A 25,851-nucleotide genomic window follows, 5' to 3' on the forward strand; every position below is an offset into this window, starting at 1 on the left:
TTAGCTGGGTTTTAACCAAAAGGCAACAGTCCTTCTACTCTGGTGGGGCAGTCTCTCCAGGTCAAACTTTTGTTCTAGAACTCAGAGCTGGGATCATAGTTCTGACCCTGGGGAATCTCCAGCTTCTGTTTGCAGGGCCAATTCATAACCTAGAACAACCATCGCCCATTGGCCTGTAAGCCACAGTCCATGGGTACTCAAGGTCCACTCCCAGCCCTCGCTAGAAAGCCATCTCTAGGGCTAACATTCTGATTCTAGTGCGCCCCTACACCCCAGTGCAGAGCCAGGGGAACTCAGTCCCTTCTCCACACTAGGTTAGTACTCTACCACTGAACCAAGCCCAGCCCCTCACTAGACTTCAGGCAGGTCTTGAGTTCCCCCGAGACCACATGTGAGGGCCCCTGCAAGCTCTTGGAGGGCTGCGGGGACACTTTGAACAGCAAATGTGTCCACAGCATGGACCCTGACATTCACCTGTTCTCCCAGTCAACTGAACGCTCCACACCAGCCTAGGCTGTCCCAAGTGCTTCTACTAGGTACTTATCCCCAGAATCTAAAGGTTGTGGAGGGGGCCCTCAATTCTGTAATAAAAAATTGCTACCCAGCTCCTGACACCTGCTCTCCCTGGATCAGCCTGCAAAGTTCATTTAAAATCCTGATGTATTTAAAAAGTGAAACTTGACCAGGTGGAGCGGCACATGTCGAGTGGAAGCAGGAGGATTAGAAATTTAATGTCAGTCACAGTCACTTGGTGAGCTCGGGCTACCGGAGACCAGCAGAGTGGAGCTCAACTGTCTTCTATAGATGTTACCCAGTATGGGCTCTGCAGGAGCGGCTACGTTCTTAACTCCTGAGCTACCTCTGCAGCCCCAAGGCTCTCCAGGGCATCTGTGACACCACGCAAGGGCAGATGACTTACGTAGCCAAGGAGGTCCATGGAGACACACACAGTAAGAACTGAGACCTCCAGCCCACAGCCTTCCATGGGGGTTCCTGCAGCCACAACCCCCTAGGAACCCCACATCCTTGATTTTGACAAACCGTAACAAAATTCATGCTTGTATGAGATCATCACATTTCAGGGCCACGCACACACTAACACTAGGCTGTCTGGCAACCCTTGCTCGCACTGCCCAGGCCCGCCGCGCCGCCGCAGACAGAGCACTCCAGCCAGCTGGTAAAGTGTTGCTGTTGGGTCTCGTTTGGCTGGTTCTGTGCACACAGTGTATACAAGAGGAGCTGTACAGCGCCCAAGAGCAAGAGGTCCGGGAGAGGAGGGGACAGGGCAGAGAGGAGCAGGGCTGGGGCAGAGAGACAGATGCTGTAGAAAAGGAACAGGAGAGGCAGGGCGAGGGGAGTCTTCTCACCCTCCCTCTCCACCCCTCCCCCACCCTAGGTATGTACAATAAATAAGATTAAAAATAATTAACAAGATGTTCGGCCCCTCCCACCCAACACCACACACCCCTGGGGAGCAGCCTTTAGCCAAGATGTTGGCTTGGAGGGGGAAGCTTGAGAGGGGAGGGGGCCCCCAGTTCTCTCAAGTTGCCCCACCTCCCTCAACCATACATAGAATTTTCCTATACATTATGTACACAGTGGAGGGGCAGGAGCGATGGCTGTGTTGGGAGGGCTGGGCCAGGGCAAGTGTTACTAAATAGACATTTATACATATATATAAATAATTTCTCTGTACACGAATGGGGGAGGGCGTAAGAGGGATAGAGGGGAGGGCTGTGTGGATACAGCCCGGCTGAGGACGACCCCTTCCCTCCTGGCAGGCAGCTCCGGAGGACAGTTCTGTCCAGTTCTCGGTCACGGAGGAGGAACCCACAGGCAGGGTGCAGTCACCCGCAGCGGCTGTGGGCCTGTGCTTGGGCCAGCAGGTCACTGAAGGAGTCGAAGAGCTGTTCTAGCCATGGCTGGTTCCGCATACACTGCTGGACTACCTCCTCTTGGCCCAGGTCCTCGGCACCGCCCTCGATGGCCAGGGTCTGTGGGAGACGGAGGTGAAGCTACACGGGACGGGACGTAACGGCTAGGGAAGGGTGGGGCAGGATGCCGGTGAGTGGGCCCAGGACCCGACCCACCGAGGGAGGAGGGCTGGGGTTGGGCTGGGGGCTCACCTGGTCTCGGCAGCGCAGGAAGGTGTGGTACTTGTAGTGGTGCAGGGAGTGATAGAGGGTGTAGTACCCCGACTTCTCCAACTCCACCTTAAACTCCTGCAGACAGAGGAGCAGACGCTCAGATCCTCAGCCCAGCGCCACCCCGCCCAGGGTTACCCTTCCTGGGTCAGCTCCTACCTGGGCCCGCACGACATTTCTCTTGAGCTTGCTGAGCGTCTTGCGGTTATAGGGCTCTCCGGCAGGCCGCAGCCGCACAGCCCCCTCCTCGGGGGAGCCTTCTCCAGTCTGCTCCACCTGCAAATGTGGGAACGTGTGCAGGGCATCCTGTGGGAAAGCCGAAGCGTCAGTGACCACCTCCCTGGACCACCACCACCCAACTCCAGTGCTCACATTCTGGATCTTGAGGGGCCTCACTATACCCCAACACAGTTTTAGGAGACCCAGAGGCATACCTGTCTCCTGAGCCTCGCTGTCCTGCCCCTATGACCCTAGCACGGCCTCAAATCTCACAAGGACCACATTTCTATCCTCCACCTGTAACACCCAAACTGTGCTCTATGGCACGGGGAGACAGCCCTGTTCCTGCAGACAGCCCTGGCTCGGTTCCTAGCACCCACATGGGATGGCTCACAACTGCAAATACGGAGGCTCTGAAGCCAGCTTCTGGTCTCCACTCATACACAGAAAATAAACCTATCTAAAACTGTGCACTCGAATTCACAGGGCCAACCCAGCCTATCCCAGAACTGTGCAAACCAGAACATCTGACTACCACCAAATCCCAAAGTTCTCGCTCTCCCTTTTTGTGGCTATTGCTTTTAAAGATGGGATCTCACTGTGTAGCTCTGGCTGTCCTTGAACCCACAGAGATAAACTGCCTCTCCCTGCCAAGTACTGGAACTGCGGGAATGTGGCATCACCTTGAAACATGGCCTCATTAAGTCGCCCAAGATGGCTTTGAGTTTTTGTCCTGTCTCAGCCTACCAGACAGCTGGGATGACAGATATGAGCAGGTAGATCCTGAATTCAAGGCCAGCCTGGTCAAGGTTACCTAGTAAGACCTTGTCTCAAATAAACCAAACCAAACCAAAAAAGCCCCAAAACAAAAGAATGTATTAACCAGAATCCTGAGAACCAGACTAAATTTCTTACCCTGCCTTTCCCAAGTCAGACTAACATGATGGCAGGCATCTATCTCGACAACCTGATATTCTACCCCTGAATTCTCAGTGACAATCTACAAGTCACCCCAAATAATCCAAACAGGACTACCCTCTTCCAGAACCCCGACTAGCCTCCCATGTTACAGCCTCAACAGTGTTGGGCATGCACCACCATGTCCGGGTAGGACAGTTCTGGGGATAGAACCGAGGGCCTGAAGCACAGTCAACTGGTACCAGAACTAGATCCTCAGCGCTATGCCTCAGGATTCTCAAGGGGGCCCCAGGATGTTCCGTCCAGCTCGATGGGCCATTCCAGAGTCCTGTCTCATCTGGGTGGCATCCAGAGACCTCACCAGCTTAGCATTCATCTCCCAACCAAGGCCAGGACAGCAGGCCCTTGCAATGACCCTCCCTCTAGGGAAGGTACTCAAGGAACCACACCCCAAACCCCAACCTCCACACCTGATCTGGCCCCACGCAAGCCCCACCCAAGCCCCCAAGCACCTGCAGGGCCGGGCTCAGTGACAGCCGCTTCAGGACCTTTTTCTTGTGCTCATTGAGAAGGCCGTCAATCTTCCGCATGGGTGGAAGGTACAGCTCATCTGTAAGAGGAGGGCTGTCAGAAGACCGCAGCTCCAAATCCCCTATGCCCTGAGACTCCCGAGGTCACAATCAGTGTCCTCCACAGACCCCAGCTTTCCTCGCCAACGAGCACGTGCCCAGTGCTCAACTCCATCCCTCCTCCCTGGTCCGGCTCACCATGCGTGTCCTCCAGGGCCTGGATCATATCCGGGTCCAGGGCTGTGCTCACGAGCATCTCCACATAGCTTCGGTACATCTCTCGCATGGCCCGTGTCTTCAGCAACCGTCCTGGAACTGCCCGTTCTGGTGAGCGATGGGACAAAGACTTATTATCCCTAGGCTACTGTGCAACAGACACTACTTCAGTGGCAGGGACCCACGGTGCAGATCCTAGCTGAAAGGGCACAGCAGGAGGCTCCTGCTAAGGATGGGATGACACATACAACATCACAAGCACACGAAGTAACGACAACAACCAGTTGGGGCAGAACACTGGGCCTAATCCACTGTGACTCCGCTGAAAGCAGCTGAGCAGGCAGAATGCTTGCCTAGCATATACATAACCCTGGTTCCATTCGGGCACCAGAGAAACTGGGCATGATGACCAAAAATTCAAAGACCACCCTCAAGTATACAGCAAGGTGCTCCAAGGCAGTCTGGGTTACATAAGACCATCTCAGGGGCTAGAGAGATGGCTCAGAGGTTAAGAGCACTGACTGTTCTTCCAAAGGTCCTGAGTTCAATTCCTAGCAACCATATGGTGGCTCACAACCATCTGTAATGGGGTCTGGTGCCCTCTTCTGGCCTTCAGACATACATGGAAGGAATGCTGTATACATAATAAATAAATATTAAAAAAAGACTATCTCAAAATAATTAATAATAATAGTAATAATAATAAACAGAGAAAGCCGGGCGGTGGTGGCACACGTCTTTAATCCCAGCACTTGGGAGGCAGAGGCAGGCGAATCTCTGTGAGTTCGAGACCAGTCTGGTCTACAGGAGCTAGTTCCAGGACAGGCTCCAAAACCACAGAGAAACCCTGTCTCGAAAAACCAAAAAATAAATAAACAAACAAACAAACAAACAAACAAACAAACAAACAGAGAAGACGGAGTGAAGAAAAGGAGGGAAAAAAAAGATGAAAAAAGCCATGAGGAAAAGAGTCACACTGACACACTGCCAGGTTGACACACCGCTCTCACGCTGACCCAACGCTCTCACGAGGGAAAGAGCCACGCTGACACACCATTCTCATGCCAACAAAGCGCTCTCACACTGACACACGGCTCTCTGCTGACATACCGCTCTCACGAGGGAAAGAACCATGCTGACACACTGCTCTGATTGCTCTGATGAGAGAAAGAGCCACACTGGCCCAATGGTTTCAAAGTCAACCCCAGACTTAAGTTTAAAAAATTACACTGGAGCCAGGCAGCAGTGGCACACACCTTTAATCCCAGCACTCAGGAGGCAGAGGCAGGTAGATTTTGGTGAGTTCAAGGCCAGCCTGGTCTACAAAGCAAGTTACAGAACAGCTAGGGGCTGTTACACAAAGAAATACGAAGAAGCCAGGCGGTGGTGGCGCACGCCTTTAATCCCAGCACTTGGGAGGCAGAGGCAGGCGGATCTCTGTGAGTTCGAGACCAGCCTGGTCTACAAGAGCTAGTTCCAGGACAGGCTCCAAAGCCACAAAGAAACCCTGTCTCGAAAAACCAAAAAAAAAGAAAAAAAAAGGAAGAAAAACTGGGGCTGGAAAGACGGCTCAGTGGTTAAGAGCACCAACTGCTCTTGAGAGGACCCAGCACCCAAATGGCAGCTCTAGCGGACCCAAAACCTGCTGCCTCCATGGCACCAGGCACACGCATGGTGCGTGCTGTGGAATCTTTGTGTGCACTGTGAGGATGGGTCAGTGCTTTGGGTTTAATAAAAAGCTAAATGGCAGGATTGGGGCAAGACACCAGGGTAGGCAGCCAGAGCGGAACGAGTCTGACACACAAATGGGATAGAGGTAAAAGCCACGTGGTAGACAGCCCATAGATTAAAAGACATGGGTTAAGTTATAAGAGCTAGTTAAAAATAAGCCTAAGCTATCGGCCAAGAGGAAGCATACGCCTTATCCATGTCTAGCAAAGAAGGCCTTGCTGTTGTTACTTTGGAGGTAAGAAGACATGGGCAGCCAGGCTAGTCCTCCCGCCCCATATGGGTGTCACCATGCTGGGCATCAGGCTGACACAGAGCCCTTGTCGTACCCATTGTATGCAAGATTCTTCCTCAGGTTGTACCCATTATGAGACCAATTCTACAGACGAGGAAACAAAAGGTCATGCCTTTCCCAGGGTCACCCAGGTAATCAGAAGAAACACCACCATCTCTCGGCCCCAGGATAGAGGCTGGTACCTCCCACATCTGTCCCAGGCCTATGGAACTGACCCATGCTGAACCCAAATCACCCATCCATCAACATTAAGGGCACTGCTGGAGCTGCTGGCCTTGGTGAGCCACCCATGACAGGTGCCCCCTTGGAGCCTGTCCCCTCATTTGAACATCCTGTAACTAATTCATTAATTCTGCAATACTCAAGATTCAAACACTGAGATACATCTCAGCCTTATTTTTATTTTGGAAATGTCTTGTTGACTTTTTTTTTTTTTTTTTTTTTAAGATTTTATTTATACGTATACAATACAGTGTGCTGCCTCCATGTATGACTGCAGGCCAGAAGAGGGCGCCAGATCTCATTACAGATGGTTGTTAGCCACCATGTGGTTGCTGGGAATTGAACTCAGGACTTCTGGAAGAGCAGTCAGCGTCCTTAACCTCTGAGCCATCTCTCCAGCCCTCTTGTTGACTTTTTTCGTTTTGTTTTGTTTTCCCTGAGACAGGGTTTCTCTGTGTAGCCAATGTCCCAGAACTCACACTATCCACCAGGCTGGCCTTGACCTCACAAAAAGATCCTCCTGCCTCTGCTTCCGAATGCTGGGATTAACGGCATGCGCCTCCACCACCCAGCTGTTCTTTTATTATTTTTCTTTTTTTGATTTTTCGAGACAGGGTTTCTCTGTAGCTTTTTGGTTCCTGTCCTGGAACTAGCTCTTGTAGACCAGGTTGGCCTCGAACTCACAGAAACCCGCCTGCCTCTGCCTCCCGAGTGCTGGGATTAAAGGCGTGCGCCACCACCGCCTGGCTTTATTATTTTTCTTGATACAGTATTCTTATGTAGCCCTGCATGGCTGGCCTCTATCACTCAGGATTGCTCTAAACATTAAGCAATTATGTACTGAGGTCAGCAGATACTGTTACGTAGGAAAGTTTGATTGTTAACTGTTAGCTTCTTCCACTTTGTCCCCATTTTGTGGAGGCTATCAGCAGCCCTCCTCAGGCTGGCACTCACCCTGTCCCCTCCCTAGGTGACCCCCTCTGCCTGTAGCTGCTGGAACTTACCGTCCTCGCTGGGAGCACCAGGGGAGGACTCTGAGTCTGATGAGCTCCCCCCAGGCCCGCCGCTTGCTGAGGCATTACCCACTGCCTCTTTCAGCCACTTCTTTCTCTTCTTCGGAGGTGGCTCAGCCTTCACCTTCGTAGGCCTGGTTTTGGGCAGCCGGGAGGCGGTAGACTGTCCTGCGGCCAGGCTCCGGTCAGTCCTCATCTGCCGCCCACTGGCAGCCCGTTCGCTCCTTAAGGGCCGATCACTACCACGGGTTACCCTCTCCTTTTCCTTTTCCTTCTCCTTTTCCTTCTCCTTCTCCACAGGTCGGGGTGGGGATGGCTTCTCTGGGGCAGGGGTCTCGAGTACGGCAGGCTCGGGTGTCAGTTCTGGAGGCTTCTCCGATGTTGCCTTCTCAGGGGTCTCAGGCTTAGCAGGCATGGCTGGGGCTTTCGATGGAGGTGCAGAGCTGCCCCCCACAGGGGTAGGGGCCTTGCTCTGACCAGACCGTCTGGGAAAAGAGAGGTGACTGCCATCAGCAGGTTGAAGATTCTGACTCCCATCCCTGGGAACCTGAGATACACCCTTCCCTCTCAGAGACCTTGTCACGGTCAGTACCTGACTGGCAATGGGGGCCGGTGCCAGGGTTTCCGAGCGCACACCCTCACGTAATCCTTCTTGTTGACATTCTCCAAGAATTTCACATAGAGGCGCTGGTACCGGTTTTTCGCATCCCCAAAATAACCCAAATACTGTGGAGGAACCAAAGCCTGTGAGAACCGGCACGCTTCACCCAACCTACCCCCAGAAACGAAGTTCCCACCCTGCCCTGGGCCATGCCAGAGAGGGACCCCAGTACTGAGCACTCTATCCCAACCCAAAGGCTTACGTTACTGGTGGCACAAAACTGCCTCTGGCCATCTTTGATCTCTGGAGTGAACTTCTGCAGAAGAGCCTTCTGGACACGCCAGATAGGTGGAGGCTCACGGCCAGTCTGTAGTGCCAGCTGAGGAGGAGAACAGGGAGGCCTACAAGGTTACCCTCCACAGAGCAAAACACAAAGCTGGAGAGGTATGGTAGCTCACACCTCTCATCCCAGCACTCAAGAAACTGAAGCAGGAGCATTGCCACAAATGTAAGTGGCCTAGGTTACACTGCAAGGCGGTCACAAAAACAACAGAAACAAACAAAAATAAAAATAAAAAAACTAAGACCCATCTACAAGCAATACTGCCCTCATGATGGTCTCACGAGGCCCTCAGCCCCAGGATGAACCCTGATTCTATCCATGTTCTCCTACTGTCAAATTCTCTTTTTTTTTTCTCTTTTTCCCCCAGGGCTGGGGTTGAACCCAGAGTCTTGTGTGTGCTGAAACACTGCTGACTTCACCGATGAAAGCTACACCCCAATCATCTGGGACAAACTCCTGCCATCCTCCTAAGTCCTCCCCAGTATCTCGGACTGCAGGCTGCACAATCTGGTCCAGCCACCTGCTAACTCTTGACTAGGCTTCTTCTGTGTAATCCACAGTGTTTTAACTGACTGTTACTTAAGTAAGGTAAGCTCTGCACACCCACCCACCATCAGTGATACACGAACACTCACTAGACCCAGGGTCCCAGCAGCAGAGACTCAGAGTCTTGGACATCTCCATCCAACACTAGCATCCCTGCCTCCCCTCAGCACGTGACTTTAGCCAAGACCCTCTCTGTGCCTCCTCTTCAGCAGACTGTTAGAACACCTTGTTTGCACTCATGTGACTGATCTAAGAGTCATAGAAAATTGAATGTGTGTAAGCAAAGTGTACCAGTCCAAAATCAGACGCCACTACTTAGCACGCAGGCCTCAATATTGGAGCTGGTACCCAGAGCAGACATCATTAATAGACCCCAGATCTCACTACCTCTGAATGCAAAGCTAAAAAGGAAACAAGGCTAATCAATAACTTGTGATAATATAAAGAGAAAATCTATGGGACTAGATTAAGAAGCAAGAGTTGGGGCTGGAGAGACGGCTCGCTGGCTAAGAGAACATAATGGTCCTCTAGATGACTTAGGTACAGTCCCTAGCACATTAGATGGGTCACGAATGCCTGCAGCTCTAGCTGGCCTCTGAGCGCCCACCCACATAGAACACACACTTACAAAGACTACACATAAATAAAAATAAAATAAATCTTTAAAGAGGCAGAGACAATTCAACCTGGCCCCTTCTTGTAGGGGTATAGCCTGAAGGTACCATCCAGAACCAGGAAGACGCCTTTGCCAGAAACCAAATCTGCCGCAGGCTGACCTTGAACTCCCAGCCTCCAGACCTGTGAGCAAGCCAATTTTTTCTTGCTACCCAGGTTACTGCAATTTAGTATAGCAGTCTGAGGTGACATTAACATGACAAGGCCTTCCACGAGCCATTCAAAACACAGGCAGCGGACTGGAGAGATGGCTCAGCAGTTAAAAGCATTGCCTGCTCTTCCAAAGGTCCTGAGTTCAATTCCCAGCAACCACATGGTTGCTCACAATCATCTGAAATGAGATCTGATGCCCTCTTTTAGCCTGCAGGCAGACACACAGAATATTGTATACATAATAAATAAATAAATAAATAAATAAATAAATACCACAGGCAGCTGAAGCAGGAGGACTGAGGGATCAAAGCCAGGCAAAGATACAGTTAAGATACTATCTCAAGAAGTAAAGAGTTGCCGGGCGGTGGTGGCTCACGCCTTTAATCCCAGCACTTGGGAGGCAGAGGCAGGTGAATCTCTGTGAGTTCGAGACCAGCCTGGTCTACAGAGCTAGTTCCAGGACAGGCCCCAAAGCCACAGAGAAACCCTGTCTCGAAAAACAAACAAAAAAAAAAAAAAAAGAAAAAAAAAAAAGAAGTAAAGAGTTCAGGGGATACAGTTGAATGGTAGACCCCTGCCTAGAATCCCCTGTGAGGCGCTGGGGTGTGGCTCAGCCATAGGGCATTTTCCTAGGACATTTTCTTCCCAGGGTCCCATCCTTTAGGCCCAGGAAACAACAACAAGAACACCTACAAGGAGTTGAGCTTTGCCAGAACATATAGTTAGGGATTAGGGACAGAGGAGAGGTTCTCCCTCTTGACCTCTGACGTTCTCCATTCATTCCCAGGCTCCACACCTGACACATGACCTTCACACATGACAGGGACCACAGAGGAGATAAGGACAGGCATGGAACACTCAGGTGTGGTACTACATGCCTGTGATTCCAGCACTGTGGGAGTCTTGACTGCTATGAGGTCGAGGCCAGCCTGGGTTACAGACACACAAAAGTGTTCCTGACAGAGGTGAAGTCTAAATGGGTGCTTGGAGAAAGCATATGAGGGAACAAGCCAGTCATGGATGAAGTATTTCCTGGGGGACACAAGAATGCACAGATGGGGCTGGAGAGGTGGCTTAGAGGATCCGGGTTCAATTCCCAGCACCCACATGGCAGCTCACAACTGTCTATAACTCCAGTCCCAGGGAATCTGACACCTTCACACCAACGCACACGAAATAAAGTTAGATAAATTAAAAAAATAAAAAGAATGCACAGATATGGTTATTGCATTCAAAGACTACAGATCAAGTGACTAAAAAAATTCAGGTAACTGCAATTGATTAGTCAGGTCTGCCTTTTAATTGTATATTCAGATGTAGCAAGCTCTGGGATCTATTGGTAATGTCTGCTTTGAGTACCAGCACAGTATGGGTATTGGCACGCCACATAATGACTAACATAGTCTCAGCCTAGTGAAATTTGTTTCCACCCTCATGGGCGTGTAAAGAAAGAGTTATCTAACCACTTGCTGAATAGGGGGCACATAGCGGGTCCTGGATAAAGTGGTACACAGAGACACAGCAGGGACGCAGGAACCCCGAATCCAGTCCTTTCTTCCAGGCTGCCACACAGTTCCCATCCCTCCTTCTGTGGCATCACAGGCTAGGGCAGAGGTCCCAACAGATGAGTCTATTGCAGACGACCTTCTGCTCAGCTCCAGAATACCCCCTGGGCTCCAAACAGACTTTCAGCCTCTCAGGGAGACTCTTCCCAAACCTTGCCCTGTAGGAATCAGACCTCTCAAAGTCTGCAGTTCATGTCACAGACTTTCTGAGTCTGTGACTTTTCTTGCCCAGCCCGTGTGAACACAAAACTCACTGTTCTGGTTCTGAAGAGACCTCCAGGAGGGCCTGTTGGGACTCCTCAACAGGCACCAACCCTCTCCACATCTGCCCCTCTGCTTTTCCCAGCTGGGCGTTTGGTCTTCCTCCAAAATATCCTTCCTAGTCTTCATTATTGCATGTGTCTGTGGGTATGTGCACTTAAGTGCAGTACCAGTGGAGGCCAGAAGAGGGCAAAGTATCCTGGGGCTAGAATTAGCCATAGTCTTAAGGAATATAGTGTGGGTGTGGGGAACTCTCCAAGAGCAGTAAGCACTCTTCACAGTAAACCATCTCTCCAGTCCCCTATTTTCATCCTTCGGGAACGAACCCGGATTTCACGCCCTTTCATGCCCCCAATCTATCTTTAAGGCTTGTCCATCTAGGCTCTCTTCACCAACCACGCCCAGTGACTGTAGGAAGCTGCCCAGATCATGGACCCCACACTGAGGAAGTCAGCTCACTGGGCAGGACTAGCACTGGTTCCCATCTTGGTACTGACTAGGACCAATCAGATCATCTCCCAAGAATTTGACCTATGACCTGTGACAAGCTAAGCCACCATTGCTGCTGTAAGCAGGAGGAATGTAGCAGGTGAGCTGCCCACACCCACACAAGCTATGTGACAAGAAAGGTCAGTTGGATCCAGTGGCCTGGAACTCTCTATGTAGACAGATCAGCCTCCAACTCCCAAGGGCAGGGATTCTAGGAGGGGCCACCATGCCTGGATAGACAAGAAAATTTCTTGTGTGCCAGAGTTCAAGGCCCCTCAGAGAAACAGAGCAATACCACACAACAAAACAAAACCAAACTAGGTCCGAACAACAGGAAGGCAGTCATGGACAGGGGCAAGGAACACATGGTTCTCATGGCTCTTTGGACTTACCCCCAGCCACCTCCTTTATCTCCCTGCTGACCAAGAGCCCCACCAGCAAAAGCTATGTCTTCAAGTCCGCCTGCCTCTGCCTTCCCAGTGCTGGGGTTAAAGGCGTGTGCCACCACCATCTGGCTCCCCTGAATTTTTTCTATTTGTGGGAATGAGACAGTGTAAAATCTTACACATAGGCTTGCGATGGACCTCAGCAGTAGAACCCCTGCTCTTCAGTGAAGGTCCCGGAAACGGAACTCAAGCCATCAAAGTCTGGGACAGGTACCTTTACCTAAAGAATCATCTTACTGGACCTGATTTTTAAATTAATAAATATCAGTTCATTTGTGTATATACACATTCATACCCCATGGTGTAACTATGGAGTTGGAGGGAAACTCGTGGGAATCTGCTTCCTCCTTCTGCCTTGTGAGACCGAGGGATCGAACGCAGGTCCTCAATTGCCTAGCCAGCAAGCCCCAGGGTCTACCTGTCTCTACCTGCAGAACTACAAGTAGATACCACCCGAGAGCATGTGGGATGGAGCTCAGTAAGGGACTTACCAACTGAGCCATTTCCCTAGCTTTCTCTTCATTTGATACATCCTGTAGACCAGGTTGGCCTCAAATCTGTTACACAGTTGAAGATGACCTTGACTTCTTACCTTACTGGCTCCATTTCCCAAGCCTGGGGATTACAGGTCCACACCATTGTATCTATGTCTACTGCAGACTGCAGGTTCACACCATGGCTATATCTGCTGCAGACTGTAGGTTCACACCATGGCTATATCTGCTGCAGACTGTAGGTTCACACCATGGCTAGGTCTGCTGCAGACTGCAGGTTCACACCATGGCTATGTCTCCTGCAGACTGCAGGTTCACACCATGGCTATATCTGCTGCAGACTGCAGGTTCACACCATGGCTAGGTCTGCTGCAGACTGCAGGTTCACACCATGGCTATGTCTCCTGCAGACTGCAGGTTCACACCATGGCTATATCTGCGGCAGACTGTAGGTTCACACCATGGCTAGGTCTGCTGCAGACTGCAGGTTCACACCATGGCTATGTCTCCTGCAGATTGCAGGTTCACAACATGGCTAGGTCTGCTGCAGACTGCAGGTTCACACCATGGCTATGTGTACTGTGGACTGCAGGGTCACACCATTGTGTCTGGCTATGTCTGCTGCTTTCCGAGGCTGGTCTGAGAATCATAAGCTCAACTGAGGACGTTCCTGGCTCAGCCTCAAAACACTGCCCAGACCACCAAAAGGGGGAAAAGCCAGAAAAGCGAATGATAGTAAAGCCCAAAATACACTCTCTGTATTTTACCGAGTATTTATCAAGCCTTGGAGTAAAAGCCAGCCCAAGATCATAGCAACAGATCCAGTGTTCCTAGCACCTTCTGTGTGTGGGCTGCAGAGACCAGGTCAGGCCAGGTCACATGAGCACTATCAACACACCACCAGGAGGAGGAGCCCATGACATCAGCGCTGACTGAGAAAGCTGAGGCTCGGGATGGCAACAGGACAGCCTAGTGCCTAGGCAGGAGGGGAACAATGGAGTCTAGCAAACCCTGTACAGAAGTCTGACCAGCAACACGAGGGCTCGGTGCCCACCACTGCTCACACTCGAGAAGTTTTTTAAGCACCTGAGTCCTTGCCTGGCCCTGGCCCTGGCCCACACCAGCTGGGTACTATCAGATGAACAGCCCTGGCCCCTGGCCCAGCCCTGGTCAGTGGATGGCCCCTTCCCAAGGCACACTGGCTTTCCTGGTCTGTAAGATGGGGCTGGCGAAGGCACTGCCTGGAGCCCTGTTTACCAGGATCAGAAAACACACAGCACAAGAACCGTGGAAAGCTGCGGTCTGCCCAGATTACCCACAAGTGAGGCTCGGCTCAGGCCAGCCTAGGGAAATCCATGAGACTTTGCCTGCAGCAAGTGCCCTTAGCAAGTGATCCATCACTCCAGCCCTAACTCCCCATGCTCAAAAAAATTAATATTGCTAGCTCCACCTCATACTTTTGTGATTCTTCATGACAGTTTCTGTCCTCGTCATGAATTTCAACCCAGCACCCACGTGAAGGGTAGGAAGAATCAGATGATAGTCAGTGCGGTACAACGTGGACAGTGGCAACAGGCAATCCCACCAGAACACACACACGGTGCAACAGGCAATCCCACCAGAACACGCGATGCAGCCTCCCTCTGACAACAGCAGAGGGGCGGCCCAGATGAGCAGCTGACGTGCACTACCACGCCCGGAACCAAACAAATGCTTGACCAACACATTCCCACTGAGTCACACCCTCAGCTCCTCACCCTGGGATTCTGGGCAAGCATTCTATTCCCGGGCCAGGCCTTCAGGATCCTCTCACTCCTCATCCAGACAGGTACGCCATGAACCAAACATCCTAAAAGCCACCCAACCTCTCTGGGAGCAACCTAGGCAAGAAGTTGGCTAATACTATCGGCTGTGTCCAGGTTCACTCTGCCACTGGATATGAAAAACACCCACAGATGGTATGTTGCTGATAAATTTTTATTTACAAAACTTGAAGCTGGGCATGGTGGCACATGCAGAGGCAGGTGGATCTCTGAGTTTGAGGCCAGCCTGGTCTACAGAGTGAGGTCCAAGATAACCAGGGTTCTGTAGAGACCCTGTTACAAAGAAAAACAAATAAACAAAAAATAAAACTGGACGATGGTCAAGCAAGGTGGTCTCCATCTGCAGTACTGTAATCCAGAAGCTGGGTCAAATCTGAGGCCAGCCTGACCCTCACAGTGAGATAGACCAGGCAGAGCTCCAAGAGAGACCCTGTCTCTGGGACAGGCACACCACCACTGAGCTATACTCCCGGCTTTGTATTCATCCCCTCACTCGATTTTCCAGGCTGGCCTTCAATCTATTGTGTGGTACAGGAAGGTCTTGGACTTAGGGTCCTCTTACAACCCCTACAGAACCTGAGACAGCAGGTTGACACCAGCAAGTCCAGTTCTACACCAAGAATTTAAAACTCAGCCGGGCGGTGGTGGCGCACACCTTTAATTCCAGCACTTGGGAGGCAGAGGCAGGAGGAACTTGGGAGTTCTAGGCCAGCCTGGTCAACAGAGTGAGTTCAAGATAGCCAGAGGTTAAAGTCAGCCTGACAGACAGCATCCCTGCAAGATACACGTAGCTGCATTTGGTTGATGTCAAATATGTAAATGAAAAAGAATATACTCTGGTTGGCTCCCCTGATAGGAAATCCCCAGGAAATGGAATTACCAAGTGATAATTTTGAGTCCTACATTCCACAACACTGGCCTGCCAGGCAAGATGTGCCTACTGCTGTAGTAGTGGCATGAAGGTTACAGGGGCAACCAGTTGCTCTGATTGGACCTGACGCCTAGTCCATAGGAGGAAATTAACATCTGGCCCTATAAATCTGGTCAAGAGCCCACAGTTTGAAAAGTCCTATGGCCCTGGGGAAGACAGACACCACTGTCATTCTGTTAAATGGACACAATGTTACACAGCCTTCGAAACATGTATAAATAACCAGTTTGGTGCTGCTCTCAGCCTTGGCCAGACAACCCTCTTTCTGCAGGGGCAGGAGGTAATGCAGAGACCCACTGGTCAAAGCCCTGAGAAGCCCTGAACAGTACCACATACAGACTCAGAGTCTATCACGGAAGGGAGGGACAGAATGAATGAAAGCAAGTGTCCTAAGTCAGACAGTGGACCCAGAAGCATCCCACCCAGCTGGCCCGTCACTCAGCAGCTGTTAAAGCAGGCTCCATTTGTAAACAATGCTGAGACTCACCTTGAGGGAAGGGATGTCCTCTGCACGGATGACAAACTCATCCCGCTCCCGGAAGATGCCCTCACCACCGCTCTCCCCGGCCTCCTCATCTGTCTCCCCACACACAGCTGCTGTCTCCTGCTTCTTAGCAAGGTGCAGAGGCCGGGCGTCTGGAGGTTCAGGGTCCTCTGGGGACGGGGCAGCAGGTTCCTCTGGAGGAGCAACTGGTGGGACGGCTGTGGGTGCTGGCGGCGGCGGCGGTGGGGGTGGTGAGGGCAATGCTGGTGGAGGTGGCGGCTGTGGCGGAGGAGGCGAGCTAGCCACAGGAGTCACCAGTGGAGTGGGTGAGGGCAAGGCTGGAACTGGGGGTGGGGGTGGGGGTGGGGGAGGCTGAGGTGTTGGAGCAGGAGGCGGGGTGGGTGGGGGCTTCTCCTCGAGCAAAGGGGGCTCTGAGAGAGAGAGAGTGAGAGAGAGAGAGAGAGAGAGAGAGAGAGAGATCAGATATGTGGTCTGCTCTGGACTCTTCCCCTGTGTAGCCCAGGCTGACCTTCACCTCCTGATTTTCCTGCTTCAGTGTCAAAAGCTAGTTAGTTAGAATGAGTAATGGGCCACTATGCCCAGCTCTATTCACATACGAATTCTTGTGCCCCTAACTGCCACTTAGACCCCAGCATACCCACAGTGTTTCAGGTGTCACTACGGGTGGCCAGCAAGGCAGCAGATGAGACACTCTCCACCAGTATATCAGGTACATGGAACTTGTAAGGCCCTTGCCGGTCTGAACCGACTCTCCAAGCCTTCGGAGTCCTTGTCTAACTCCTAATTCCACATCCTAACGTCTCCTAACTCTAAAGCTATCCCTTCTGTGTCTCCCAAGTCCTCCCTCCCTCCCAGAACATTCGCCACCCTCCGCAAACGCTCGCTCGCCCTGCAACCTGCTGTCATAGATTTCCAATGCCATCCGCATCTGCAGAATTCCTGTGTGCGTGTGCGCACGCACACAAGCATGTGCAGCTACCTACAGAGGTAGAGCTGGAATTACAGGCAATTGGATGTGAGTGCTGGGAACCAAACTCGGGTCCCTCAAGAAGAGCAGTAAGTACTCTTAACCACTAAGCCATCTTTCCAGACCCTCAATTATTTTTTCAAAGTACTAAAGATAGAACCCAGGTTTTTCACTCAGTAGGAAAACCCCATGAGTCCCTTTCCTGAGCCACGCCCCCAGCCTCTCAATGAGGATTCTAGGCAGGGGCTCTCCCACTGCACACACACCCAGGATTTACTGTTGACTCCTCAGAGCACTTCTGAGGCTCACATTCCTGAGCAGTTCCTGAGTCTTCTCTGCTACCCCATCTCCCTGTCCCTATCACTTAGGCCCTACGCTGTCTACAGCATCCTCTAGGCCTCTAGGATTCCTTGCAGCATTTCTGAGCTCATAAGAAAAGATGCTCCAGGGGCTGGGGAGGCAGCTCAGTGGTTAAGAGCACTGGCTGCTCTTCCAGAGGACCCGAGTTCAATACCCAGCACCCACACGGCAGCTAAAGACTGTCTGTAACCCCAGTTCCAGGGGATCTGCCACCCTCACACCAATGCACATAACATTAAATGAATTATTTTTAAAAAGGAAGAAAGAAAAGATGTTCCAGCTGGGAGGTGGTGGCACACATCTTTAATCCCAGCACTCAGGAAGCAGAGGCAGAGGCAGGCAGATCTCTGGGTTCGAGGCCAGCCTGGTCTGCGGAGCAAGTTCCAGGACAGCCAAAGACACAGAGAAACTGTGTCTCAATTAACCAAAGGAAAAAAAAGAGAGAGAGAGAGATGCTTCTTCTCAGAAAGCATTTTTTCCCCGTCTCTCAGGAAATCACCTTAGCCACACGTGTTTGTCTACACAACAGACAACCTTAAATTAAGCCAGTGTGTAACCTCAATGTGTCTGCTGGTTCACACCATCCCAAGACCACCTTCTTTCTGAGAACTCACCGGGAGTGCCATTGCTGTTGGTGCTGGGCAGGCTTGGGAGAGGGGGTGGACCCGAGACCGTAGGTCCAGCGCCTAAGGGTGGCTCTTCAGGAGTAGAAGTGTCCTTAGGTCCCGTGAGTGGTGGGTCGTCCAGGGCAGAGATGGCCGAAGAAATGCTTTCCTGCAGGTCTCGGTTCTTGGCCACAGAATCTTCTTCATCAGAGGAGAAAGAAGGCAGCGTCTCCAGGTTGCGCTTGAGCTCTTCGTCCAGCCGCTTGCAGGGTGAAGGGCAGCCCAGCCCCAGCCCCTCAGTCTCCGCAGCCTCTAATGCGCCCCCCAGGCCAAAAGGACCAGGGGGTGCAGGGTGTGGCACAGTGGGTGCAGTGGGTGGTGGGGGCTGCAGACCTCGGGTGGGCACAGAGGCTGGCACGCTCTTAGGGGGGCTTAGCGGAGGCGTCAGGCCGGCTTGGTAGAGTGGCGGGTGCCGCTTGCCTGACTTGAGAAAGTCAAGGAAGGAGGCCATAAAGCCTGACTTCATCTCCGGCTGCTTTTCTTCTACCTCCTTGATCTTGGCCTCAATTTTCTCCCGGGTCAGGTTGGAATCCAGGCTATTGTGGTCTACACCTGAGACGGCATCGTTGGAAGGCGCTCCCAGACCCTCACCAGCCTTGGGTACAGACAGCTTGATCTAGACATGGGGATAGCAAAGAATCAAGGTCCAGGGGCCCAAGCCACAGGCCTCCTCCCTCAGATCCAGGGATTCACATTTTATCCTTCTGAGTCTGAGACCCTGGAGTTCCACATCCCACCTCACTCTAGCCCAAGTCCAAATCCTTCAACCAGGCTGTGAGCCCTGGATTTCAATCCATCTGACCTTACTTAAATGGCAGGAGGCCAGGCTAACTTCTTTCAGCACCTAGACCTTCCATCATATTCAGGCACAGGGGATTTGAATGCCCGTCCCAGCCGTCCCCGTACAAGACTTTAGGACCCGGGTCCTCTCATGAGCATCCCATTACAACATTACACCTCCCAGGGACACCAGGATTCCATCTATGTAACTGTCTAGTGCTTTTTAACGAGGTAACCCCAACTTCAACGCTTAGGGCACTCTGCTACCTTCAATCTCAGACAGTCCAGCCCACCCCTCCGAGACCCAATCCCCCTCACCTTAAGTGGTTTCAGGGGCTCCAAACGAGTACTTCCCATTTCCTCAGCCTTCCTGCCTCTGCCCCTGCCCCGGCCCCGAGGTTTCTTGGCCCCATCAGTGGTTATGGAGGCTGAGGCTGGGCCTGCAATGGCAGGGCCCTCCAGTGGACGAATTCGGGGTCTCCCCCGGGGTCGGGGAGGACCGTCACGCTTTGCCTTGGTGGGCTTGCGGCCTCGGCGCCGAGGGCCATCAGGACCAGGGTTGGGTGGGCAAAAGTCTATATCCCCCAGTGGTGAGAGGGCTGGCCGGGACCGGCAGCTGGACACCAGATCGGGCAGGCGTCTTGGGTTCAGGCGGATGTCTGCGGGAACATCGGCTTTGTCCTCGTCCGCCTCAAATTCATACTCCTGGGCGTACAGTTTCTTGGGTGTCTGGAAGGGGGGGTCACGACGCCGTAGCAGGTGGAATGAGGACGTCTTCAGCAGCTTCTTTGGCTTAGTTGAGCAGAAGATGGGTGAGGTGAGGCCACCCTTGGGCTCGGAGACAGGTGGTGGTGGGGGCGGGGGCGGCGGTGGGGGCGCTGACTGGTGGGGCCCACTCTGGATCAGGCCCAGTGGTTCTGCATTGACAGTGGAGGGAAGCTCAGGGGGTTTATTGGGATCCAGACCCAGGCCTGGAGTCTCTGGTCCAGTCCCAGATGCTCGGCCTCCACAGTAGGGTCCATAGGGGTCATAAGCAGGAGGACCAGGGGGTGGACCAGCACCAGTCTTGGGGTCTCCATCATCTTCAGTTTGTCCAGCCTTGCCGTAGTCGTCAGCTGCTCCTCCACCAAACATCTCCTCCATGGTGGGGAAAAAGCTCCGCTCCTCATCCTGAAGCAACGAGTCAGGAAAGCAGATAGACGTGAGGGGGACAAACCGTGGCGCCTTGGTCCCTTGTGGGCTGGGGCTTCGGTAGGCGCCTGCAGGATCCTTGCCCTCTGAGCTAGGCGGTCCGACACCAGTGTCCCCGGGTCCCGGTGGCAACGGTTCCAGAGCCCCTAGCAATTCTTGCATGGCCCCCGGAGGTTCCAGGCTCTCCTCCGGCCGTAGGCGAGGACTTGGGGCTGTGGGCTCCAGGCCATGGCTGCGAAGGTGAGCTTCAAGCTGCAGAGGCATAGGTGGTGGCGGTGGGGGTGGCGGTGGAGGTGGCTGGGGAGCCCCATCCCGCGAGGCTGGCTCAAGGAGGTGGACGCCAACTTTCGGTGCACTGGGTGAGGGGCTTGGGGCATGGCTGAGTACAGAAGGGAGCAGCTGGGGGGGAGGTGGAGGCAGCACCATTGGAAGGTCAGGACCTCCAGCCTCCAAGAGGAGGCCATGGGGTGTGGGCTGGTTTGGCTGGGCCGTGGGTGGTGGGGGAGGTGGGCTCTTCTGCAAGAAGGCTCCCAGCTCCTTGGCACCTGCTCCATAGTGAACAACTGAGGTGGCTAGTCCCTCAGGGGTTTCACCGCCCCGCTCAGGCCCCTTTTTCTTCTCCTTCATCCTCCCCAGGCCCAGCTCCAGCGCAGCCGTGGCGCCCTCGTCCAAGCTGGCACTGGTCCGGATGACACTTTGTAGGTGGTACCTCTGGGGATCTTCCTTGGCCAATTCATACGGCGTGCCTGGAGGTCCTCCAGCACCACCGCTGCCCCCGAGTCCCTTAGAGGCATCAGCTGGCCCATCCTCGCCCACCAAGCCATCTGCCCCTGAGGTCCGAGGTGGACTGGGTGCCTGAAGGAGGTGCTGAATCAGAAATTCTTCATCTTCTGTGCGCTCGGCGGTAGCACCGCCAGGCCCAGCAAGCAGCTCAGAGCCATCTCCTTTTCCCTTGTAGCCACCTGCTCCAGCGGAATAGCCGCTGGCTCCAGGGGGGGCCAGAAACGGAGCTGAAGCTAAGACTGAACTTAAGTATTTGCCAGGGGCTCCTGGAGAGCCAACACCAGGAGGACGACCAGTAGCAGGCGGTGACTGGAGGGGTCGGATGATATGAGAAGGGCTGGCTTCTCCACCACCTCCCAGAGAACTGGGGCCCCAGCCACCTCCATGGCCGGAGAGAGCTGGTGAGTGGCCAGTGCTATAGCTGAGAGAGGGACTGGCTGTGGGGAGTCCCTGTGAATGAGCAGCTGGCCCTGGGTAAGGCTCACCCTGTACTCCGTAGAGCTGGCCTTGGAGCTGGTCTGGAGAGTAACTCTGACAGGTAGCCAGACCAGGAGGTGGGGGACCGCTGGGGGGCTGCGGGGGCCCACCAGAATAGCTAGGGCCTTTGCTTAAGTCCTGTGCTTGGCCCCCTCCAAACCCTTGCCCATAGGCCTGCGGTCCCAGAAGCCCTTGAGGCTGACCAGGAGAATACGCCTGGCCCCCAGCTCCTCCAGCTCCAGAGGCTTTTCCAGCAGCATAAGCAGCCGCTGGTCCACCCAGGCTCTGACATTTGGGTGTAGCGGTAGATCGAGGTGGTGGAGGCCTGGTGGCACCCCCTGTAGCTGGTCCATAACCCCCCTTACTTGTCTTGTAACCAGGGGACTGGATGATAGGGCGGTACCCACCACCACCCCCTGCCCCACCACCCCCAGCAGTCTCCGGGCCTGTGGCCCGGCCAGCTGCTCCAGCTGCAGCTGCACTGGGCCCACCCTTGCTAGGCTCTCCAGCACCTGGAGAAGGTTCCCCACCTCCCAGGGGGCTGCAAGCTAAGCTGGCCCGGTGGCCCATGGAGGGATAGCTGCCTCCGCAGCTCAGATAGTGCTGCAGGGAATGGGCTGGTGGTGGGGGTGGTGGGGGCTGGGCACTGGCTGGCCGCTGGTAGTGTTTGATGACCGTGTCCTGTCGGGGCAGGGCCCGCTCGGGTGGCGGACCTGGGGCGGCCCCCGAGAAGTTGTAGAGCTGAGGGGAGGATGGCTCGGTAGCAGTGGCAGCAGAAGAAGAAGCCAGCAAATTGAACTGAGTGGGGAGGTGGCGGGGAGGTGGAGGTGGATCTGGGGGACCAGGGCGGTAAGGAGGGGTCTGAGCAGGGCCAAGGCCAGCAGGCCCCAAGACACCACCCCCTGCCAAGCGCTCAAAACCCAACGAAGAGGGCACTGCGGGTGCCTGCGAGGGCTTCAGGTGGAGCACATCATGGGGAGACAGGAGCCCATTAGCAGGAGGACTGAAAGGTGGATCCTGGAGGCTGAGGGATGAGGGCACTGGGAAGGGGCGGCTGCCGAAGGAAGCTGGGTGCTGATAGGCAGACAGGGCGGAGGAAGATGGAAAGGTGCTGGAACCCGGGAGGGCACCAGAGATGAAGAGCTCCGTAGGGCCTGGTGTGTGCATGGCTAGGGATGAAGGAGAAGACCACAGGTCAGAGAGGACTACGAGACAGCCCTTCTCCAGCCCTCTGAGGACTAGCACTAGCTTACCTGTTTGCCAGGAAGGACTTCGGAACTGGGAGAGGAGAGAGGAGGCGGAGGGGCCAGGCTGAGGGCCCCGGGACTCCAGGGCCGAGATGAGGTTCATGACGGAGGCGTCAGGCCCTGCTGAGCCTGCGTGGTGGAGGCCAGTGTCAAAAAGTCCAGAGAGGCCTGGCAAGACACAAGAAGACAGGTCAGCCGGGCTGGGTGGAGACCAGAGGTCAGAGAGAAAGAGAAAGCCCTAAGCATGCTCAGTTCAGAGAAAGGCGGGAGAGAAGAGCAGACAAGCAAACGGGACACAATGCCTTGCAACGCAGTCCTGAGGCAGGAGGATCAGGCGTTCAAAGACCACCTGAGTAACTTACTGAGACCCCGGCTCAGAATTAAAGAAAGGGCCAGAGGGAAGGAAGGTGTTGCTAGATTATATATGTAAGGCTCCAGGTTCGATTCCCAGCACCACAGAAACACCCACAAAAAGACAAGAGGCAGAAAACAGGGAAAGAGCCAACTAGGAGAACCAGGGGCCAATCTGGACTGGTTTAAAAAAAAAATCGAGAGGGAAGGGAACCAATCAGAGGTGTGGGCGGCATGGCCACAGTGGTGGTGGATGAAGTTACTCTAAGAAAAAAAGGGCGGGCCAAAGAATTGGAGCCAATAGAGAAAAAAGGAACCAAGGAGTCAAAAGCCTCGGGCAAACTCACGGGAAAGAAAGGACTGGGATGGGCTAGAGAGAGGAGGAAAAGCCTGGAAGAGAAGGTGGGATTTGGGGGCCCATGATGGGTGGCAGCCAATAGGAGTGAAAGGGGCGGGCCTATAAAGGGATTGACGAATCCGGTGTGAAATAAAGCACGGACCAGCAGCCTCAGAGGTAACCAATCAGAGAAGTGGTTTAAAAAAAAAAGAGAGAGAGGGCCAGGACCAAGGGCAAGGCCAATTAGCAGGGGCGGAACTTTTAGCAACCAATCAGGTGTCTTGGAGGGCGGGCCGGCCCCAGCCCTCCGGGATGGGGACCCGTACCTGCCGGGTGGTGGTTGGTGGCATAGCTTTGTAGTGGGTGGGGGGCCGCGTAGGCCTGGCGATGCAAGATGTCGGTTTCTGGGTGCGAGGTCCGGGAGCTGCCGTAGACCAAGCTGAGAGCAAGGGAGATATGTAAGAATCTCTTCTCAAGCTATCCTCTGAGAAGAGAGCTAGGGGAACCTCCCACTTGACTAGAGGTGTTACTCCAAAGAACCCTGAGATAACACTAGCGAATCCGGCTGCCCCATGCAGGAAGCACAAAAACGACCCTATTCTTTGGAACCCTTAAGAGTCCCACGTTTGCAAATACAGGCATACAGGGACAGAGGAAGTAGGGGGGGTCTACAGTAGCCAATGAAAGGCGTGGTCCTCCCCTGGCACCCTCCTCAGCCACAACAGAACCAAAGGTCCAACCCTGCAGAGACACATGGACACCCCAAGCCCCGCTGGAACAGCACAGACCCTGATCCAGGCACGCCAGAAGCAGGAGGCAGCGTGTGTTCCAAATGGCAAGGGGAGAAGGTGGAGAGGGGACAGGACCCAGGGAAAGTCCCAGGTACAAGTACTGACGTGAATTTGGTACATCCCTAGGGGCTGAGGCCTCAAGTGCACAGGCTTAGGCAAAGCCAGGTGCATGAACAGACCGGAGCTCAATTCACAAGTGGGAAAGAAAAGATCCTGAGTGTGAAGTCCCACTCAAAAAATTTGTACACCCTGGGCTAACCCAAGTGCTAAGGGGGAGGGGCTGAAGGGCAGGTGAACAGTGAGGACGCGCAACACAGATTAAACGGCAAGAGGCAGGTTCGAAGGTGAACATGCGGCTAGCCACGCGTGCAAAGGGACCACGCGAACACAAACGAGGAAAAGATCCGAGTCTACCCCAAATCCGTGGCCCTGGACCGGAGGGCAAACAGTGTACCATCATCCAGGATTCTCAGGATTTGCGGGAGGTGGGGAGAAGGGGGCGTGTCCCTAATCCCAGGACCCCCCCAACACACAGAAACCTAGTTTAAGAAGGGGGCGGGGCCCCGTGCCCACTCTGCGCGCGGAATTTCTTAGAGGGGGGAGGGCCCGAGTGGCCCAGCCTCGCTCAGCCCCGGAACAATAGGACCTGGGAGGGGGTGCGCGCCCCCCAGGTCTGCGAGCTAATTCTCCTTTCCTCCCACCTTTGCAGTTGCAGAGCCAGGGGCGCCCAGGAGGAGGGGTCAGCAAGCCGGGAATCCAAAAATGAGGGGCAAGTCCAGGCCTTGCATTGCCAATCCTCCCCATCTTCCCAAGGCCTTCCCAGTTCGAATTTGTTTTTGTGCCTTGCCTGCTTCGTTTCTCTTTTGCAAGCCGGAGCTGGCTTTGGCGGAGTTTGCAATTTGCAAACTGGGGCGGCGGCGTTGTTACAAACCCAAAGAAGGCCGCTCCCTTGCAAAAGCCGGAGGGGGAGTTGGCGATGCACGCGTCGCCGGGCGGGCCCCAGGCCCAGGCCCGACAAGAACCCCCCCACCTCTTGGCCCGTTTCTCCAGGTCCCCCTCAGCTTCTTACCTAGCTTTCGCTGACCTCTCGTAACTCCATCCCGCCCCGGCGCCGAGCGGGTCCCCGAAGCCGGCGCTGGGGTAGTTCCTGTCCATGAATTGGCCGCGGTGGAAATTGGGGGGAGGGGGAGGGAGGGGGAAAGGAGGGGGCGCGCGCGCGCTCTCCTCCGCCGCCGCTCCCTCCGCTGCTTTTTTCCTCTCCCTCTTTTTTTTTTTTTTTTTTCTTCGCGGCCACCGAAGGTCCGGGAAGGCCCCGGGCGGGGGAGGGAGGGGGCAGGGATGGAGGGGCGGGCAAAGGAGGGGTGCAGCCGCTGAGCCAAGGAGGGGGGGTTCCCCCTGGAGGAGGGAAAGGGGGGAGGAGGGACCCCGCTGTCTCCGCCTTTGCCCCGCCGCTTGCAAGAGAGAAGGGGGACGCGCACTCGGGAGGGGGCGTCCCGGACGGCCCCGGAGTGGGTGCAGGCGCTGGGTGCTCGCTCTTTCGCCGCCGCCGCCGCCGCCTCCTCCTCCTCTGCGCTCACGGTGCAGCCATCTTTGCAGAAGGCGGCTGGGGGAGGGGGGAGGGGAAGGGGGGCGGGCGGCGGGGTGTCTGGCTGCGCTCCGCTTCCTCCCACAATCCCGTGCAAATGCAAAAAGAGAGAGAGAGAGAGAGAGAGAGAGAGAGAGAGAGAGAGAGAGAGAGAGAGAGAG

General features: G+C 54.2%; 2 protein-coding genes across 2 annotated transcripts in view; one reads left to right on the top strand and one right to left on the bottom strand.

The window, feature by feature from the left end:
• Fuz (fuzzy planar cell polarity protein) overlaps positions 1 to 25,851 on the top strand; it is a 265,069-nt gene that overhangs the window by 135,162 nt on the left and 104,056 nt on the right. The gene's annotated exons all lie outside the window — the stretch shown is intronic.
• Positions 413 to 25,703, bottom strand: Prr12 (proline rich 12). Its single transcript, XM_057760924.1, has 14 exons — positions 25,175 to 25,703; positions 23,641 to 23,753; positions 22,633 to 22,794; positions 19,247 to 22,548; positions 18,098 to 18,764; positions 16,139 to 16,566; positions 8,188 to 8,304; positions 7,917 to 8,050; positions 7,316 to 7,809; positions 4,049 to 4,174; positions 3,794 to 3,891; positions 2,304 to 2,450; positions 2,127 to 2,222; positions 413 to 1,994 (listed from the first exon to the last, which is right to left on the bottom strand). Exons 1-14 carry the CDS (start codon positions 25,258 to 25,260, stop codon positions 1,848 to 1,850), a joined length of 6,117 nt encoding a protein of 2,038 aa, XP_057616907.1. The 5' UTR covers positions 25,261 to 25,703; the 3' UTR covers positions 413 to 1,847.

The sequence above is a fragment of the Chionomys nivalis genome, assembly GCF_950005125.1.
Source record: "Chionomys nivalis chromosome 23 unlocalized genomic scaffold, mChiNiv1.1 SUPER_23_unloc_1, whole genome shotgun sequence".
NCBI lineage: Eukaryota > Metazoa > Chordata > Mammalia > Rodentia > Cricetidae > Chionomys > Chionomys nivalis.

Excerpts from the sequence above, each read along its gene's own strand:
- Prr12 (XM_057760924.1), bottom strand. The coding sequence starts at position 25,260 with ATGGACAGGAACTACCCCAGCGCCGGCTTCGGGGACCCGCTCGGCGCC. Across the intron at positions 3,892-4,048 it reads GGCCCTGGAGGACACGCATG|ATGAGCTGTACCTTCCACCC; the intron begins GTGAGCCGGACC and ends CTCCTCTTACAG. Across the intron at positions 2,223-2,303 it reads GAAATGTCGTGCGGGCCCAG|GAGTTTAAGGTGGAGTTGGA; the intron begins GTAGGAGCTGAC and ends CTCTGTCTGCAG.